This window comes from Callorhinus ursinus, unplaced genomic scaffold (assembly GCF_003265705.2).
Source record: "Callorhinus ursinus isolate GAN/ISIS: 27379988/994484 unplaced genomic scaffold, GSC_fseal_2.0 scaffold8, whole genome shotgun sequence".
NCBI classification, from domain to species: domain Eukaryota; kingdom Metazoa; phylum Chordata; class Mammalia; order Carnivora; family Otariidae; genus Callorhinus; species Callorhinus ursinus.
The window spans coordinates 61,852,031-61,871,737 of NW_027397070.1; the positions used below are offsets into that span (position 1 = coordinate 61,852,031).

The 19,707-nt window shown below is 52.9% G+C and overlaps 1 protein-coding gene across 4 annotated transcripts in view; it reads left to right on the forward strand.

Moving 5' to 3' along the window:
• The window catches only part of SLC24A4 (solute carrier family 24 member 4), a 181,739-nt gene that overhangs the window by 13,048 nt on the left and 148,984 nt on the right, over positions 1–19,707 (forward strand). For 2 of the 4 annotated variants that reach the window (XM_025870452.2, XM_073895800.1), the window contains exons 1-2: positions 420–1,225; positions 3,160–3,270. In XM_025870452.2, the coding sequence (XP_025726237.1) occupies positions 1,096–1,225; positions 3,160–3,270 (241 nt within the window). In that variant the 5' untranslated portion in view covers positions 420–1,095. Of the gene's footprint in view, positions 1–419; positions 1,226–3,159; positions 3,271–19,707 lie in introns of those variants that run through there. The other 2 variants (XM_073895798.1, XM_073895799.1) reach the window with 1 other exon arrangement.

The window sequence follows — 19,707 nt, forward strand, 5'->3', positions numbered from 1 at the left end:
CGGCGGGCGCGGGCGCCTGTTGGCTTGGTGCATGCCTGTTTGTTAGCTCCGCTCGAGCAATTAATTTTCTCGTGCATCTGCCGCCCCGGGTGGGGGGGAGAGAACGGGGGGGGGGGCTCGGGTCGCCTTGGGGGTCGTGGGGAGCCTGCACAGCATCGGCCGCGCGACAGAAACCCTTGTTCCGAGAGTCCCTGCGTTGCCAGAACCCGTTCCTCTCTGCAGCGGCCTCGGAGGGTAGAGAAGGGATGGTTTCGACTCCAGAGGGGAGGGAGGGGGGCGATTATATTGGTCAGTAGTTGAGCCTGACGGGGGGAAGGGAGGAGCGCACGGGCGAGTGCGCCCTCGGGGAGGAGTACACGTGCTGAGGAGGGGGGTGAGAGGCGGGCGGGAGGGGAGGAGAAGGGAGGCGAGAGCCGCGGGCGGGAGGCGCCACGGCCTCGCAGACGCAGGCGCCGGCAGCCGGAGAGAAAGTTCCTGGGGAGAGCTCGCCCCCGGGAGGGCTGACGTCGAGGCCGTTCGCCGCTGAGGGTCGCCGGTCCCGGGGGACGCCAGCCTGCCTTCTCCCCGCGCGCGCGCGCGCGCTGGGCCGCCCGGGCTTGGGCTCGCCGGGAAGCAGGCGAGCGGTGCTGTTGGGCGGCCGCCGCCAAACTTGGAGGGGGAGAATGCTGCGAGTGGGAGCGGCGGCGCGGGGCGCGGGGGCGCACTGAGTGCTCCCCGCGGGCGCCCCCCGGGCACTGCTGCCGGGGCTGCGGCCGGGCGAGCGCGCGGAGGCTGAGCGGGCAGGTAGCGGCTCAAGCGCCGGGACTGCGCCAGCCCTACGAACGAGGGCCGCCAGCGCCACCGTGCCGGCGTCGCCTCCTCTCCCCCGAGCCATGGTGCGCGGAGCGCGCACGCCGCGCGCGGGACTCTGAGCTCCGGCTGTGCCGCGCGCCCCCATCTCCCTTCTCCCGGCCTCCCCGCCGACCTTGCCCGCGGGCCATGAAGCTTTGGCCGGGAGCCTCTCGCCTCTGAGCTTCGCGTCGCTCCGCCACAGATAGCGCTCCGGCCGCCGAAGCTCCCCATCCTCTCCCAGGGACGGCACCCGGGCGCTCCAGGATGGCCCTCCGCGGGTCCCTCCGGCCGCGCAAAGTTCGCAGGAGGCGAGAGATGCTGCCGCAGCAAGTTGGCTTCGTGTGCGCGGTGCTGGCCCTGGTGTGCTGTGCCTCCGGCTTCTTTGGCAGCTTGGGTAGGTGCCGGTGCGGGCCCGCCCGGGGAGTTGAGGGGCTCGGGCTGGGAAGCCGCCGGGTAGTTCCGAGATGTCTCCCCTTCCTTCCCCGCCAGCTTGGTCCCAAGGATTCATCCAGCCCCGTCCCCTCCCCACCGGGCAGGTAGAGCGCACCCAGGAGGGCTGACATCGACGCTTTGAGCTGTGGCGCTCGTTTCCCTGAGCTGCGCGCGGCCCCTGGGGGCTCAGGACGCGGCTGCAGGTCTGTGTTAACCAAGATGAAAGCCTGAACATCGGGCCGCTCCGTGCCAGAGTTCTGTCCCCAGAGTGCGTGGGGGGAACGCGCGGCGCAGAGGCGGGTGCAGGTGTGAATTCTCTTAGCCCGGGGCGGACCAAGCTGAGTGGTCCGCTTTACAATTTTGCGGATCCAGGACCGTGGTGCTCCGCGTTTCTCGAAAACCCAGATACGGAGGCTGGGAACTGAGTCTCAGCCCTCCCCTCGCCCCTTGCCGAAGGAGTGCCCTGGGTGTCCTGGCGCATCCTCTCCAAACCCTAAAAACGTCGAGGGCAGCCCCCCCAGGAGGTTGCTGCCAGGTTTCAGCATCGGTGAACTCCTCTTAATCCCCACGGTAGGAGAGCCCTGGTGTCTGGAACCACAATTCACACTTCTTCATCCAAGACGGAGGGATTTGGGAGTTGCTTAGGATATGCAGATTTGAGGTGGAGAGAGAAAGAAACTTAGAAAAAAAAAAAACTGGGGGTGGAGTGGGGGATGTGAGCCCATGTGGAATCTTCAGAAGCCATTCACTTGGCTAATACTCCCGTTTTTAGTTGGACACGGTGGACCTTTTACTTCACATTTAATAAAAAACGAAAGAATTACTTCTTCACATTTAATAAAAAACGAAAGAAATGCAGGTGATTTAACAATCTGGACATGGAGATAAAACAGGGGGTGCCTTTCTGAGCAATTAGAGATCATCTAGAGCGATTTATAGTGGTAGGTAAAAATCAGGTGGGACTTGATTAAACTCTTAAAAAACTGCTTTCAAGACCCCAACTTGTGATTTGAGGGTAGAAGGTCAAAACATGGCTCTTTCCAACAGAAACCCAGAAAGGTTATTTGAACATCTTAACCTGATGCTTTGCAATTGGGCAAGTCAGTGTATTTTTTTCCCCTCAGCTACACACCAGAAATAACAAAATACTTAGAGGCTCTTTAGTGTCAGCATTATAGAAGAGGTATTATTACCCAGCTGAGGCAGTGTGCACATGAGGAGACGTAAATGAATACTCTGAAGCTCTTAAAGTGAGACTCGTTCATATTTGCTAGATCAGAATTACCTTTAGGAGTTTAACTGTGTGTGGTCACTGGCATCCACACCACTACTCTCCATTGTTACTCTGTGGCCTTCGGACCAGCAGAATGAGCATCACCTGGGAGCTTGTTAGTACAGAATCCCAGGGCCCAGCCTAGACCTACTGAAACAGAATCTGCATTTTGACAAGGTCCCCAGGGGATTTCTGTGCACATTTAAGGGTGAGAAGCTCTGGGCCAGACCCCCCTCAACCTTCTCCACCTACCTGCTGACCTAATAGCCATTTGCAGTTCCCCTGGGGGCAGGGACACCTGAGCATGTTTACTGGGCAAGAACTTCACGGTTACCTGTCTAAATCCTTGTTGCACCTGTGAGGGGCCGAGCCCTCTTGGCCAAGGTCAGATCACGGGCTGACGCATCTGGGACTAGAAACAACGGACCAGATCTAGGAAACAGATTACTGTGTGTGAAGCAGGTGATATTGTGCTTCCACTCATTGTATTACTCCCAACAGGTGGCTCTAAATAGTCACACAGGGCTGTTGCTGGTGTAGCCAGATACAGACATATAAGGTCATTGGAAGAATGGAGGCACCATATTGACCTAATGGTGTTTGTGACTTATCTTCCAATACAGGGCATAAAACAGCTTCTGCTAGCAAGCATGTTCTACCAGACACATGGAGACATAGAAAGCTGATGGCACCTGTGAACGGGACTGAGACAGCTAGGAATTGCACAGATCCTGGTAAGAAATCCATCTCCCCCTTGCCTCAAGGCATTTGGCCTGGAGATGGTGCTTCTGTGGACATGACAGCCAGAGCTGAGAAAGGTGGTTTGATGAACCCGAGTGGGAAAGGGTAGCTGAAAGGTGTAGATTGGTAACGTAGGGGCATTAATCAGTTGTGCTGCTAAGCAACTCAAGTACTTTTTTTACCCAGCAACAGGAAAGGTCACATTGGAGAGTTTTGAAATTTCCTTTTTTGTTCTCACAATGCTCCTAAAGGCTCCGTGTTTCCCCCTGCTGTCTTGATTGTGCTCGCCTGGGTGTCTGTTTTCTTTCCCTCTTGCTCACGGTATCCATCTGACGGACCTCGAGGGGCAGTAAGGCTGCTCTGCCAGGTGGCACTTTGGGATGACCCTCCCACCAGGATCGCAACACACCAGGGCACCTGCAGGGGTAGGACACTTGAGTGCTGGGGTCCTCTCTCTACAGTGGGAGTTCCCAGGGTACGGTGCTGGCTCGGGGGGTGGGGGATGGATTCTGCTTGCTGTGGGAGATGGTCTTGCTGTTCCCGTTCAGAATTCTCTAGGGGGTCGGAGGCTATAGGGACCCAGAGATGACCTCTTATCTGTTCTGCCAGGGGCAGGTTTTGCTTAAATGGGTGAAGAAGATTCTCGGGAGTGTACCAGCAAGCAGTGAGGCAAATGGAAGCTGCCCAGGCCTCGGGGCAGTCCTGGGCCAGAACTCTGTCTCCAGCAGAGTCTTTGTGGGAAAGGTCCAGTGGGATGAAGCATTCAGAAGCCCGCTGAGACCTTTGAGGTCTTACTGCAGATGGGTGCCACTTTGCTCTTCCACCGCATTGCCCGGCAAGTCACAGCATCTTTTGGGGTCTGTTTCCCCCCCTGTGAAATGGGCAGAATTGTACTTCCTGTTCTGGGGTTGTTGGGGGAAATCTGTTAAGGCCCTGGATGGGGCTGGGTGTAAATGGGAATGGAAAACCCAGGTTTTGATGGCATTCTTCTTCACTTGTGTTCGTAGGCAGGTCTTCTCTGCATTCTATAGGTCAGGAGACCTCTAGGGGAAGACAGGAGTTGCTCAGAGTCATAAGTCTTGTAAGTGGTGAAGCACTGGAACCTCAGCCTGTGTGATTAAATATATGTTTGGTTCTATGGGCATCAGGAGGCCAGGGCTGTCCCTCAAAGCCTGTCTGCTACACCATCAACCCCCCTTCCCTCAGGATGCCTTCTGAGAAGGCCTTGTGGGACGTGGAGGGTAGGTGAGTCCAGGCTTGTAGAGAAGCTGCCGGGGATTCCCTTTGAACTTGGACCATTAATTCCTGAGAGATTCCTGGTGAGTCACTCTGCAGGCAATGGTGCTCATCCCATCATTTAACCTCCCTCGGACCTATTCCATTATCAGAAGTGGTGGGGGCATGGACTGGACTGACAGGTGACCTTTGTAAGGCCAGAGGTCAACATTGAGGTCCATGTCCTCCAGGGACCTGAGATGCGGGGATCAGCTCCAGCCGCAGGGCCGGGGATGCTTTGCTACTCTGGGTAAAGAATCCAGGGTAGTGCATCTTTGGTTTCTGCCTTGCTGGTGCCCTCACTTTGGGCAGGCTCTGGCCTCCTCCTGTAACTTCTGTCACCTGTAGTCTGGCCACATCGGCTTAGACAGGGCCCTGTTTCTTGGGATAGAGTCTCATGTGCTCCCTCATTGCCCCGTATCTTCAGTGTACTTTCTCATCCAAAGTTATCTGACTGACTGTGGAGCAGTCCGTCCTATTTGGCAGGAAGACCTGGCCTTGTCCTTATGCTTTTTGTTAACTGTTTCTGGGACAGGGCCCTGCATGTAGGAAGGACTCCGTAAAGTTTGGTCGAATGATGGAATGAAAGTGCATTTTGACTGTGAAGCACTTTTATCCTTTCAGTGTTTTTGCGACGATGAGGAACGGGGCAGGGCTCCGAAGTTTAGCGACTCCCCAAGACCTCTTGGCAGGCAGGCGCATCCCTGGTTCACCTGGGTCCAGACCCATGGCTTCCCCACGGCTTCCCCACTCCATCGCACCTGCCCTAGCTTTCCTTCCCGCCCAGGCAGGTCTGAGACCCGACTTCCCTTCCAGCCACCTGGGCCCTGGGCCCCCTTTCCAGTTCACAAGCACGTACACAGCACGCACTTGCTGTTCTCTCTCCTACCCTGGGGTGGGCACATGGTGGCGGTGGTTGGCGGGGCGTGCTATAAGCAAGCATGAGAGACAGCCCTTGTCATCAAGTAGCTTACGGTTGTGGAGAAGACCGGCTCTTGACACAGGGAAAACTCGGTGAGGAAGAAGGACGGCAGAGGTCCTGTAGTCAGCAGCCCCCAGGGGGCCGCTTTCAGGGGCTCAGAGGAGGGTGACTGGGTCTGATGCGGCGTGTGGAGTCTTGCGGTCTACATGAGGCAAGCCTCGATGGCAAAGACAGGAAACCTCCCCAGACTGGGTTTAGCGGAAAAAGGGAAATTTATTGGGCCAGTCACTGAATGTGTGAGATCAAAGGTTAAATGTCATGGCTCAGTTTCCCTCTGTCTCTGGACTCCTCCAGGGTGGGAAGGTGGTTACCACGGCTCCAGCTTCTGGCCTTCCAGACTGCAGAATGTGTGCCCCAATGGCTGCCATCCTTCCGTGGGAGTTCTGAAGTCCTGCTGGCTTGGGGCACGTGGCCCCTCGGCCGCTTGCTGGGGCCAGAGGAGGGCTGGGGGTGGGCTGGCTTAGACCTGAGTCTCGGGCTCTGCTTCTGGAATGCTGCTTCAGTAAAGGTGGACCAGAGCTTCCTCCCACTTAGAGTTTCGGGGTGTGACGGAGGGTGGCACCCACTGGCTGCCCTCTTCCCTCCACGGGTAAAGGAGTTGCCCGGGAAGAACCATAGAGGGGGTTCTTGCATCCTCTGAGGCTTCTGCTCTGCGTCCGTTCCACCAGTCCTGGTCTACTAGGTGAGGTCTTCTAGGGACGTGGGAAGATGGAGCTTTAAGAATTTCCTGCTGTGTCAGAGTATCCCGAGCTAAAGCACCCGCATCCCCCACCCCAGTCAGTTTTCAACAAGTCAGTTCACGTTTTTGTAAGAACGTCTCGGGGGGTGGGGGGGGACTGGGTCTTCTCTGAGTGTTCCTCCTCCCCTGTGAGAGGAATAGCTTCTCCTGTGGAAAAGCTTCGGGGCACCCTGCTCTAGTCGTTCCTGAAGACTCGGTCTGGAAAATGGGCTCTTGACTCTGCCTGGGGTCACTTCCCCAGGTCTTGCTGGTGTTCCCATCCCATGGTCTGTGTTGTGGCTTAAGTGCCTCTCCCATCACGTTACCCTATATTTTTATGACCTGTATCACCATCTAAAGTAACTTATTTGTCGTCCATTCCCCTTGAGGGCTCCCTCGCTCACTGCCCTGTGTCCAGAAGAGTGATCCCTAACCCTGCCCACATCTTGCAGTCAGGGAAGAGCTTCTGAAATGCCCAGGACCCAGCCTTGGAGTGGCTGCCGTCACGGGTCTGGGGATGGGACCCAGGAAGCCGTATTTTTTAAGAGCTCCCAGGGGGGTCCGAGATGAAGCCAGGGGTGGTGCTTGCTGGGTGAGAGTCCTGCTGTCTGGGGTGGTTGGCATCACCAGGCAGCTTTCTGGGAATGCAGAGTGTCAGGCCCACCCCAGGCCTTCTGCATCGGAATCTGCATCCTAACACGATCCCGGGGTGATGCGCGTGTACCCCACAGGCAGAGAAGAACTGGGTTAGGACACTGCCTGACCCTTCAGAGGAGTCCAGTAAATATTTGGGTGTTGAATGAAGGCTAAGACTTGGTGTAACACAGAGACTTTCTTGAAAACCAGTTTGGTGTCGTTTTTGAAGGTAGAGAAATTATATATAAAAAAAAATCTTCATTTTTGACTACTGAGGTCTGGGGGGAAGTCATTAGTTTATCTTCCCCCCAAGATCTGGGCCTCCGGGACCTAGATTTTTATTTCACGGTCTGTGAAGAGCAAGCACTACAAAAGAGAAGTGGGTCCCAAATAAAATGCACGAAATAGTGAGAGGCTGCAACTTTGAGTCTTCTGGACTCTGTCTTAGCTCAGGTTGTCATAATAAAATACCGGAGACGGGGTGCCTTAATTGACAGACCCGTATTTCTCACAGTTCTGGAGGCTGGGAGGGTCCAGGGGTGGTTCCTGGTTTGCAGAGGGCCCCCCACGTCCCTGTGGGCTCACTGGGTCGAGAGAGAGAATCTGGGCTCTGGTCTCTCTTCCTCTTCTCCATGAGGGCACGAATCCCATCATGGGGAAACCCCATCCTCATGACCCCCCTCCAAACCTAATTACCTCCCAGAGGCTGCACTTCCAGGTCCCACCACCTTAATAGAGGAGGACTTCAACACAGGAATCTGGGGGAGATGCAGACCTTCAGGAACCAAAGAGTTTCTGCACATCTCTGGCGGTGACACCTGGGGTGTAAAAAGGCAGCCGAGGGAGGAACCGGGGATTCTGCTGGTGAGAAACACCTGGAGGCTCTGAAAAATGCAGGTGCCTGGGCCTAGCTCTGAGCTATGAAGTCAGAACTGGTGGTGGGGCCGACTTCTGGGTCTTCTGGGAACCATGCTGTTCCCCGCCCCCGCCAAGATCTTCCAAGATGGGTTTGTCATTGACGTGTCCCACGGGCCTTCTCGAGAATGGTCACCCAACCCAAAGTAGCCTTCCGGTCACTGGTTCTCTCATTCTAGCTCTTTGCAGGCACAATTGTGCATTGTTAAATTGTTGGCTTGCCTCCCGACTAGAATATAAAAGGTGAGTGGTGTTTGCTTTTTAAACCCAGCATCTGCTTCAGTTTTTCCTTCTGGGATAGTAAAGGGGGTGATAATTGCATCCACCTCAGAGGGTTGTTAGAAATAAATGAGTTAATACCCGTGAAGCACTTATACACATGCTCAGATGTGAGCTTCTGTTTTCATTATTTTTTTTTCTTATCTGCTTACCCCAGACATGATACAAGGCCTATGAATCATAGGTACTGGAAAACTATTTGTTACTTGAATTTTATGAGGACAAGGTAAGAAGTAAGCATCTTGCCAAACGTTTTTTGTTTTTTTTTACTCCTGGAAACAAATTTTTTTTTTTTAATATTTTGAGGATTTGGGATGTTGGAGGATGGTCCACCTTGCAGAACATGCCTCTGCATCGAAAAACTGTCAGGTTTTTTTTTTTTTTTCTCTTGCCAATGAGGCATTACTTTACAGGTTGGCTGTCAAGCTGGGGTGGGCATGCCTCCCCCTCTTCTCACACTACCTTTTCCCTCACATGTGAGGCTGAATCAGGTGGTCTGTCCTCCACGATGCCACACCTCTTCATTTGGGTTCCCAACATCCTGTGCCCATATTCAAAAAAGAGGGGAGCTTTGCCCCCCTATTGATGTTGGAGGGATTTGCTTTGTCATGTTTGGTTTTCTGCTTTTCACATATGCCTTTTGAAATGTCCAGTGGCTATATGTCTGTCTCTGCTCAGGCTGCCGTAACAGAATTCCATAGCCTGGGCGGCTTAAACAGCAGAAATAGCTCTTCTCACGGTTCTGGAGGCCAGGAGTCTAAGGTCAGAGGGCCCGCCTGATCAGGTTCTGATGAGAACTCTCACTGGTTTGTGGACTGCCCTCATTTTGCTGTGTCCTCCTGTGGCCAGGAGGGAGAGCTAGTGAGAGCCAGCTCTCTGGGGTCCCTTCCCCTAAGACCTCTGATCCCATCAGACCAGAGGGCTCCCCGCCATGAGCTGGTCTAGCCCAGATCCCCTCCCAAAGTCTCCATCTTGAAATAGCATTTCTTCGGGGCTTAGGGCTTCAGCGTAGGCATTTAGGGAAGACACAGACTTTCCATGTCCCTAGAAGGAAGGCTGGGAAGAGAGGGCTGCCGGGGTGAGGGGGTGCTTGAGAACGATCTGCGGACGGAGGTGGTTCCTAGCCTTTCAGGAGAACAGAGGAGTGGGTGTGGGCGCTAGATGGAGCATCTTCTGTGGCTGGCTCACCTTTCGTTCTGTACCGGGGCTGATGCGCGGCCAGTGGGAGGGGAGGGGAGAGGTGGAGGTAGCTGGGTGGGCCCGCGCACAGGAGTTGGTGTGGAGGCTGGACTGGGAGGAGATGAGGTCACTGAGCAGGTGGGCGCCATGGTGGGTCTCCGTAAGGAGCCCCTGTGTGGGGAGCAGAGGTGCAGGAAGCAGGGGTAGGAGGAGAGGACCCAGAGCTGCGAAAAGTACATCAGGATGTGGGTGTGGAGGTGCGGCATTCCCGGGGACATGAGGCAGCGTCTGGATTCTGGATTCTGGATTCTGGATTCTGAACGGGTGTCTGTTCGAATGCTGCCCTAGCAGGCTCGGGAGATAAATGGCACATCTCAAGTTTTAAAGTCGTTACATAAAAGCAAACCCCGACTCAGAGAAGCAAGAATTGAACTCGCTACTGTGGGCAGCGAGCTCACAGTCTCGTTACGGTCCTGGGGGGGTTGGGGGGCAGGGAGAGGAGTTCCAGCCCTAGGAGGGCATTTTCTGGGTGGGGCAACCCCCCAGAGCCAGGTGGCTTCTTGAGGAAAGTGTCACCAACCACCTTGGGACGGTGATAGGCTCGCAAAAGGAGGCCAACCTGATCACACCAGCCTGATGACAAATGGGGGCCAAGGAAGATGGCAGCCTGTCATCTGTGTGATTGCTCTTTGCTTTTGGGGGGCTTGGGGGCAGGGATGTTCTACGGCGGGTCAAGTGGCTTAGGGACCAAAGATCTGGGTTCTGGTATTGGCTCTGTCTCCTGCAGCCAGAAAGGGCTCCTGTCCCAGCAAGCACCAGCCCTTTCTTGGAGAAGACAGTTCGACATGTTGAAGGCAGATGCGTGGGCGTGAGTCCCAGGTCACCCTGCTGGTCAGCTGTGTGACCTTGGGCCAGTTACAGAAGCTCTTTAAGCTTCAGGTTTTCTCTTTTGTAAATTGAGGATAGCAGCCGTTCCTACCTGCCTCACCTGCAGGACTGAAAGCACATGACGTGTGGAGGTATGAAGTATGTAAGGTGTACCGAGCACATGAGGACTGTCGTCATCAGGATCATGGCTACCACCAGCATACCCCGTACTGGGTGCTATGCTAAGTGCTTTCCCTGCATTAACTTACATGCTGCTCCTAACAGCCCTTTACATGTGTGCTATTAGTATCCTCATTTTGCAGATGAGGACAGGAGACCCAGAGAGATTAAGTAACTAGCCCAAGGTCACCTGGCCAGCAAGAAGCAAGGCCAGGGTGGGGGGGAGGTGTGTGTGTGTGTGTGTGTGTGTGTGTGTGTGTGTGTGTTTAATTAACAGACTACATTTTGGAGCAGTTTAGGTTTTCAGAAAAATTGAGTGGAAAATAGAATTCCTATATGAATCCCTCCCCGCCCCAGCTTCCCTTATCTTATATTAATATGGTACATTTGTTGCAACTGATGAGCCAGAATTGATATTATTATTAACTAACGTCCATAGTTTACATCAGAATTCACTCTGTGTTGTACTTTCGATGAGTTTTGATAAATGTGCAATGACCTGTAGCTACCCTTATAATACCCTACAGAATAATTTCACTGCCCTAAATATTCCCTGTGGAGCCTTTTAATTTGGATGGCCTGAATTGTGAGCCTATAGACTTCTCCATAGTTATCAATGGATGGGTGGAAAGAGACAATTTGGAGGTGAGACCTCCTGTTGTGACTTCTTGTCTCTGTCACTGTCTGGGTACCCTATCACCTGGGTACCCCTCTGGGAAATGGGACTGCCTGTTCATTGCAGTAGCAAACACCTGGGTGGGCCCTGCGTCTTGGTATGTTTCTAATACTGATTTGTTTGCAATCAAAGTTGTCTCCTCCCTACTTTTATTGAGAAATAATTGACATATATCACTGTATAAGTTTAAGGCTTTAGTATGATGGTTTGATTTACATATATTGTGAAATGATTACCATAGTATATTCAGCTAGCATCCATCTTCTATAGATAAAAAGAAAAAAAAATCTCCTTAGGCTGAGACTGCATAGGACTGACTCTCTTCCCAGCTTTCCTGTATATCATGCAACAGTGTTTGCTTTAGTCATCATGTTGTATGCTCCACCCCTAGGACTTAATTCTCTTATAACTGGAAGTTTGTACCTTTTGGCCACCTGCCTCTGATATCTGCTGGCCCCACCCTCCACTGCTGGTAACCACAAGTCTGGTCTCTTTTTCTGTGAGTTGGGTTGTCTCCTCCGCCCCACCTATTAGTGAGATCATGCAATATTTGACTGTTCGACTGATTTAGCACAGTGCCTTCAAGGTCCATCCATATTATCACAAATGATAGGATTTCCTCCTTTTTTGTGGCTGAATAGTATTCTGTTGGATATATTCCATGGATACCTCTAGATGCAACTTCTTTGTCCATCCAGCCATGAATGGACACTTAGGTTGTTTCCATGTCTAGGCTGTTGTGAATAGTGCTGCTATGAACGTGGGAGTGCAAATATCTTTTCGAGTTAGTGTTTTCATTTCCTTTGGATATATTCCCAGAAGTGGGATTGCTGGATCAAGCAGTATGGGTCCCCCATACTGTCTTCCACAGTGGCTGCACCAGTTTGCATTCTCACCAACAGTCCCCTGGGTTCCCTTTCTCCACATGCTCATGGATACTTGTTACCTCTTGTCTTTTGGATACTAGCCATTCTAACAGGTGCGAGATGGTCTCTCACTGTAGTTTTGTGTTTCCCTAATGACTAGTGATGTTCATCATCTTGTCATGTATTTGTTGGCCTTTCATTTATCTTCTTTGTAGAAATGTCTATTCAGGTCCTTTGCCCATTTTTTCATTGGATCATTATTTTTTTGCTGTTGTCTGAGTTCTTTATGTATTTTGGGTAGTAACCCCTTATTAGCTATATAGTTTGCAAATACTTTTTTTTTTCCCCATTCTGTAAGTTGTCTTTTCACTTTGTTGATAGCTTCTTTTGTTGTACAGAAGCTGTTTAATTTGATGTAGTCCCTCTCGTTTATATTTGCTTTTGTTGTTTGTGCTTTAGGTGTCGTATCCAAAAAATCATTGCCAAGACCCACGTCTAGGAGCTTTACTCCTGTGTTTTCTTTGGGGAATTTCATGGTTTCACATCTTACCTTTTAGGTTCTTAATTCATTTTGAGTTAATTGTTCTGAGTGGTGTAAGATTCAGGTCCAGTTTTATCTGTTTACATACAAATATCCAATTATTCCAGCATTTATTGAAGCGCTTTTTTTATTGAAGACACTCTTTTCCCCATCAAGTATTCTTTTTTTTTTAAAAGATTTTATTTATTAGAGCTCTGCGAGAGAGAGAGAGAGAGAGAAAGAGAGAGAGAGAGTGACCGTACATGCACGAGAGCAGCAGCAGGGGGAGAGGGAGAAGCAGACTCCCTGCTGAACAGGAAGCCCGATGTGGGCTGGATCCCAGGACCCTGAGATCATGACCTGAGCTGAAGGCGGATGCTTAAATGACTGAGCCACCCATCAAGTATCCTTGGCTGCCTTGTCAAAGACTAGTTGACTGTATATGTGTGGTTTGCTTCCGTACTTGCAGTTCTGTTCCATTGGTCTGTTTGTTTCTACGCAGTACCATACTGTTTTGATGACTGTAGCTTCATAGTTTAGCTTGAAATCAGAAAGTGTGCTGCCTCCCACTTTATTCTTCTTTCTCAGGATTTCTTTGGCTATTAAGTTTTCCCCCCGCCTTATCCAAACTCTTGGGGCCATCTGCTAGCAGTCTCTCCTCCCTACTGGGCCATCTGCTACCCCCTGACTTCCAGATTCTCCGCTCTTGATGCCATGCGGGCCTCCTGCAATCCAGAGCATGCCCACTCGGCTTCCTCTTGAACTCTGAGAAACGTTCCTCCCGAGTTAAAAATGGAAATCATTAAACATTGCCATGTGTTGCCTTGGGTGGGAGAGAGAGTCCTTCAACTCAACAGAAAAGGTTTAAAAAAATTTTTTTATTAAACATTGTCCGTTATTGAAGAGGACATTGGAGCATAGCATTTTACTAAAAAAAAATAAGAGGATGTGCTGGAACAGTTTACAAAAGTTTCTCCTGAAAGGACGATGGATGTGTCCCTTGGGAAAGGAACAGAAGTCACTGTGGGGTTGAGAAGCGAAGGTGCTCCCTGCTTGGTGGGTCATCCCCACCCAGACGGGGCAGCACAAGCACTCCGTTTGTGGGCCTGCAGCACCCTTTGCTTGCTCAGCACGGTGCAGGGCTCCAGCCCTGGGTCTCCTGGTAATAGCCCGAGGAATCCAATGCAACATGCCCTTCTGAGTGTCTACACGTTCTGCACCCTGCTGGGCTCTGAAGCTGGGAGGGACCCAGGGCCCTGCTCTCAGGGAGTGTGCAGCAGAATTGGGGGGGGGGGGGCAGGCGGGGGGGGCTTAGATAACAGAGCCACCTGTGGCAGTTACCTCGGAGGGAAGAGGGGAAGGGGGGGAAAAGTGCCCTGGTTTAGGGGAAGGGCGCCCTCCCCAGAGATGACCTCTGATCCCGGCCTCAAAGGGGAGAAGGTGGCAGTGGGAGGACATTCTAAGCAGAGACATGGTGTCTGGGAGATGGCCAAGTCTGTATCTGGAGCCGTGCTTGCTAGCAACTGCTGCATCTTGCTCACTGGCTATCCGAGGGGAGAGCGCAAACAAACACCTCCTAAGATTACCGTGCAGAATAGTAAGTAATTAGGCTTTGGGGATTTAGCAGGAGTCAGTGCTCAGCCAGGGCCGGGGTTGAATCAGATTACTTTTTTTTTTTCTTTTTTTTTTTAAAGCAGAAGGAGGGGGGCTGGGAAATGTACTGGGGCCCCGGGTGAAGTTGGCAAACTGTTTTGCAGTGGTCCCGCTGAGCCGCAGGTAGGGCAGGCAGCCAGTTCCTGGATTGTGCCGGGCTCCGTGATGGCTCAGGACAGACGGCAGCCGTCCTCATGGAGCTGTCTGCCAGTCTTTCCCCGCTAGCCTGTGCCCTGCTAGAGGGCAGGGCTGTGTCCCTGGCATCGTTGGCTCTTGGGCTGAGGCTGGAGTCCGGTGTAAATTCAGCGTGCAGCAAATGATGTCTAGAGGGACAGACAGCCCCTCCCCAACCTACCTGTCGGGGGCCTGTACCCCACAACTGTGGCTGCTGTCTCCCTGGCTATCCCTTCTAGCCTGATGCCGTGGGACAGATCAGAACGTGCAGCCAGGAGGGATTAAGGGTTAAGAACGTGGACTCTGGAGCCAAACTGCCTGGTTTCCAGGCCTGTGTGTGTCCTTCCTAGTTAGGCAACCTTGAACTAGTTTCTTTGCCTTTGTGTTCTAACCTCAGGGAAGGGGCAGGCTTTGTTTTGTTCACTCATGTAGCCCAAGCTCTAGAACAGTGCCCGGTGGTTTTGTGTGGATGTGTGCATGTGTGTGCGTGTGCTCATGTGTGCACGAGGCCATACACTACCACTACATGTGTTGTTAATCTACGTAAACTGCTCACGAGAGTGCCTGGTACAGAGCAAGTGCTATACAAATTTTTGCTGCTGAAATGATCTCTGAAAAATGACTTGCATTGAACTATAACTTTACAGGATAGATTTTTAGAACCGACCTGTGATGAAGGATTGAGGGTGAATTTTATAAATGTAGTACTTGCTTTCTTTTTTTTAATTAAAGATTTTATTTATTTGTCAGAGAGAGTGCACAAGCAGGCTCCCTGCTGAGCAGGGAGCCCAGTGCAGGACTCCATCCCAGGACCCTGGAATCATGACCTGAGCCAAAGGCAGACGCTTAACCGACTGAGCCACCCAGGCGTCCTGGCACTTGCTTTATTTCAAGTTAAAAATGAACATCTGGACTTACGTTTGCTTGTTGTTAATTCTTTGAGGACAAGAAGCTGTTGACTTTTGCATGGCTGATGCTGAGAGGCTGCCCAGCCCGTGCAGGCTGCAGCGGGCCTCCCCGAGTGTATTCTAAATCTGGTCCCCCCTGTTGGTGATGGGGGACGTGATGCATGAGGCATTAGGAGACCAGTTTGCGTTCTGGCCCTGATACAGCCTGGGTGTGTTTTGCATAAGCCACTTTGCTGCGGGACCCCTGGTGTCCTGCCTGTGAGATGGGCAGCAAGGGGATGCTCTTGATTCCGTCAGCTTTTCAGGATTCGGCTGTGCAAGTATCATTACCACCATTCGCACAGCTGTGCCGGATGCTTGACCCTTTGAAGAGTGTTCCTTCCTTGTGGAATGGAGAACATCAGTTGTTCAGGGGTTTTCAGCGTGGATCCAGAAAACCACAAATAGGATTTGGTGAAAGTCTTGTGTCTGTCTCGGGTGAGGCAGAGGGCCCGTTGGAGGAGGGTCTGGCCGGAATGGGAAGATGGATAACATTTTGATCGTTCCCATACCTAGCAGCTTGTGGGACGCCACCGTCGCTTTCTCTCATTTCACGCTAGGAATGTCTCCCTGGATCCTGTTATACATGCTAACTTCAGGACCAGCTTTTTAGTTGGGCCGATCTCATGTCAGCTGGACCAGCTCTTTACCTAAGGCATGTTAAAATAATCACATGTGTGAAAAAATTATGCAGGCCTCCTGCGGGCAGTTGCTCGGAGCTCAGGTCAGAAGCCATCCTTGGCTTTAATATCTGGTGGCTGAGTGAGTGCTGACCGAGCATCCCTGTGTGCTGGGCCCATGGGGAAATTAAACCCGACCTAGGTGGGCAGCCTGCCTCCAGGGAGCTTCCATCCTCATTGAGAGGATCAAAATCCGCAAAGCTACCCCGTAACACAAGGGGAAGTGCTGGAATCTGTAAGAACAGAGGCGGGACGGGAAGTCCTGAATGCCAGGATCAAGAACACCGCCACATCAAGGAGTCACTGAAGATGGGCAAGGCGGCTTTTGAAGGACAATCACGGCATTGACGTGTGGGTAGCCCTGGTCTCCGTGCCTTCCATGCACCCCACCCTTGCCCTCGTAACAAGCCTAGGAGGGTCGGTACCCGTTTTACAAAAGATGTGAATAGCAGGGATTTGAACTCGGGCAGCCTGGCCCCAGAGCCTGTACTCTTTAGGGAAAGAAGATGCGGGGTCCCCTGGCTGTGTGACAAGTAGGTGCCGGGTAAGGTTGGGGCACAAGGGGTGTGGGCAGCTATGGGAGGTGAGTCATCCTGTAGTGAGTTCGTGTGGGACCACGAGGCTTAACCACTCGAAGGCCCTTCCTTGTGCTCCTGTAAGCAGTGGGGGCCAGTGTTTCTGAGCAGCTGTGTTTTAGAAAGATGATTGCTGGCAACGTGGGGGGCATAGCTTCAACTGAGCTATAGGTGAAGGTTGTTGGCATTATGCTTGATAAGTTTTGGGGACCCCTCCCCTCTGAAGACGGAGAGAACAATTGGGGGTATTGCTCCAATATTTAGGCAAGATGTAGGCAAGAGTAATAGGCTTGTGGGGGAGGTCGAGGAATAGATTGGGAGGCAAGAGTCTACGGATCTCAGCAGTTGCTGGGTTTGCAAGCGGAAGGGTGGGAGTCTGCTCTGCTCACAGATGCAGATGGATGGTCCCTGGTACGGGGCTGCAGATGGGGGCACAGGAAGCCCTCCTTCCTTCTTTAGATTTGGGACCCTCGTCCAAAAACAGCCTTGTACCGAGCACAGCGACTGGTTTGTGTCCTGTATTTGATTATTCCTAAGTACACCTCTGACATTCCTAGGACATCTGTGGGTGGGGCACTGGTTGGATGTTGGCACTGGGGAGAGAGCTCCTGTCCTTGATGAACCCCCAGGTCGGGAGGAGAAGGTAGACTTGTAATTGCCATGTGTGACCTGGAATGACCTGGGAATGCCCAGCATGGCTGCAAGGCATCACGAAGCATGGGGAACATTTGAGCCATGCTTTGACGCAAGTGGGTATTTGCTAGACAGATGGGAGCATGCGACGTTCCTGGTGGTGGATATGGTGATGCAGAAATAGGGTGGTAGGAGAGAACCTGGCCGGAGCAGGGATGAGGGGGGGCATTTTCAGTTGGCCTTAGGTTTGGGTCCTCGAGGGGACGTGGTGGGCCCTGTGGCGGCATCGTGCCAAGCCGAGGTGTACGGCTCCAGTGTCTGGACCCCTTCTGACTCATGTAGGGTTTTAGGAGTAGGAAAGCTTAGTAACTGCTCACCCTTTTCACCCAGGCGCAAGGATTCTGGGCACCTGCTGGGCAGGGCAGTGAAGGGAGGCAAAGGTGTGGCTAATGCCCTCAGGGAGCAGGGCTGAGAGGAGCATGGGCCACTACAGTCCCCATGCTCCTTCTGCACATTGCCTTGCTGGGTGTTGGGACACCCAGTTTATGATACTCTTTGCATCAGCGTGGCTCAATCCCAGTAGGACTCTGCGGGGGCTTTTACTGTAAGCAAACAAAACCACAGGGAAGAGTTTATAAAATGCAGGGCGTGGTCCGTACCTATGAAAGGGAAGGCTCTGGGGTCCTCTCTCTTGGGGACAACAACTGCCACTCAGAGCCTCATCCTGGTTTCTGTCTCTCTCCAACCCCTTTGATGAGCGGGAAGGGGGGAGCTGCGTGCTCGAGCCGAAAGAGAATTCCTGTCACCACGTGGGCACCTGGCTCAGTGGCCGCAGCCCAGCTTCCTGGTGCGTCCTGGTGGCCTTTGTGCCTCACCTTATTTGGTGATGAATGCTGGGGCCCCGAGGACCACTAAGGTGCACGTGCTGTGCCCCCCCCCCCCCATGGTGACTGATGAGGGCGTGGACGCTGTGCTGGGTCCTGCAGGGCAGGAAGGGTGGAAAGAGCCGGAAGTCGTCCCCGCACCAGGCCGAGGGGTGATCTGCAGCTTGCAGAAACCCGGTACCTGAAAGGGGTGGAAATGCCCCCAGGGGCCCGAAGGAGTGTTGATAAAGGCGATTAATGGAGTAGATAGAATGATTTACAAGTGAAGATTAGGGAAGCTAAGTGGCTCTGGCCGATTAGCTAAGCCTCCAATCGCTGTGGGAAGGGGCCCCAGGGTGGTTTTGCAGTGATTCACCGGGTGGCAAGAGGCTGCATCTAGGGAATCTGCAGACCAGGGAGGGGAAGAACGGGGGCAGCTCGCCTCCCCTAAGTGCCTCTTAAAGGAAACCTTGGCTCCTCTGACAGCCGCCCCAGGAAAATGGAGTGGGGGGGGTAATCCCATGGCGTGGAGCGTTTAGATTGGGCGGCGGGCTGGAGAGTGAGACCCCCGCACGGCAGCAGGGTGGCCTGGCTGTGCTCTTGCGTCTTTTCTCTCGTTTCTGGGTAATTCTGTGGGCCACGGAAAGGGCAAGCCCTTGAAAGAATTGCTTTTGAAATCATTTAAACCGTGCTTGTTTTTCCTGAGCTGGCAAAAACCCCACTGTAGTGTGGTGTGACTAAGTGACTTGTGGGCTTTGGGTGACCCAAATGCATTAGCAGGAAGAAAGGAAAGGGGGAGGGGGTGCAGACCATGTGCCCCAAGAGGGTGTTGCTGCTGCTGCTCCGGCAGCCGCCCCCCAGGCTCCAAGCTCACAATGGATGCTTAGAATCCCACCATCCAGTCGGAAGGGATGGAGAGGAAGGGGAAGGCAGCAGGTTTTGAGCTGCGGCTTCTGCATCTCTCCTGTGCCCAGGAGCGCCTGGAGGCCTGGTTAGCATGCCAAGGCAGGGGGAGGTCTGCCGTGTGGCCCGAGGCTGTGCATTTCTGACCAGCTTTGGGATGAGGTCAGTGCTGCTTCTCTGGAGACCACACTCGGAGCAGTGAGGGCCAGGAGTCCACCCGAGACCGGGCTTTGGGTCCCAGCCCTGCCAGTGAGCCGTGTGGCCTTGGGCAGGTCTCTTGGCCTCTCCGAGCCTCTGCTTTCCCCATCAGCGAAATGGGGGTCCAGGTATTTACCTGGCAGGGGTCTTGGCAGAAATAAGAGACTGTGCCAGTCGGCCACTTTGCTTGGTGCTGTGACACCCGCACGGCCAGAGCCCGGTGGTGATGCAAGGCTCATGCTCAGAGCTTGACCCGGCATTCCCCACGCGGCTTCGAGGGGCACTGGTCCGCAGCTGGTCTGCCCCCTCTCTCCATCTGCTGCTCAAGAAAACTGTGACCAAAGAAGTCTGGGGAAGACTTGTAAAGTCTGCCTCTGGTGAGGGCGGACTGGGCCACCGTAGCATGTTCAAGATTCTGGAATATTCTATAGTAAAGAACCCTTTAGGCTTACAAGCATTCTGTAGGGGTAAAATGCACAGAACATAAAAGTTACAGTTTTAACCATTTAAAAGTTAAATGCCACTGTAGTTGGGTGGCACTAAATACATTCACATTGTTATGCAACCTTCACCACCATCCATCTCTAGAACTTTATCTTCCCAAACTGAAACTCCGTACCCATTAAATAATGACTTCCTGTTTTCTCCTCTCCCTAGCCCCTGGCAACCACCCTCCTCCTCTCTGTCTCTGATTCCCACTACCCCAGGTAC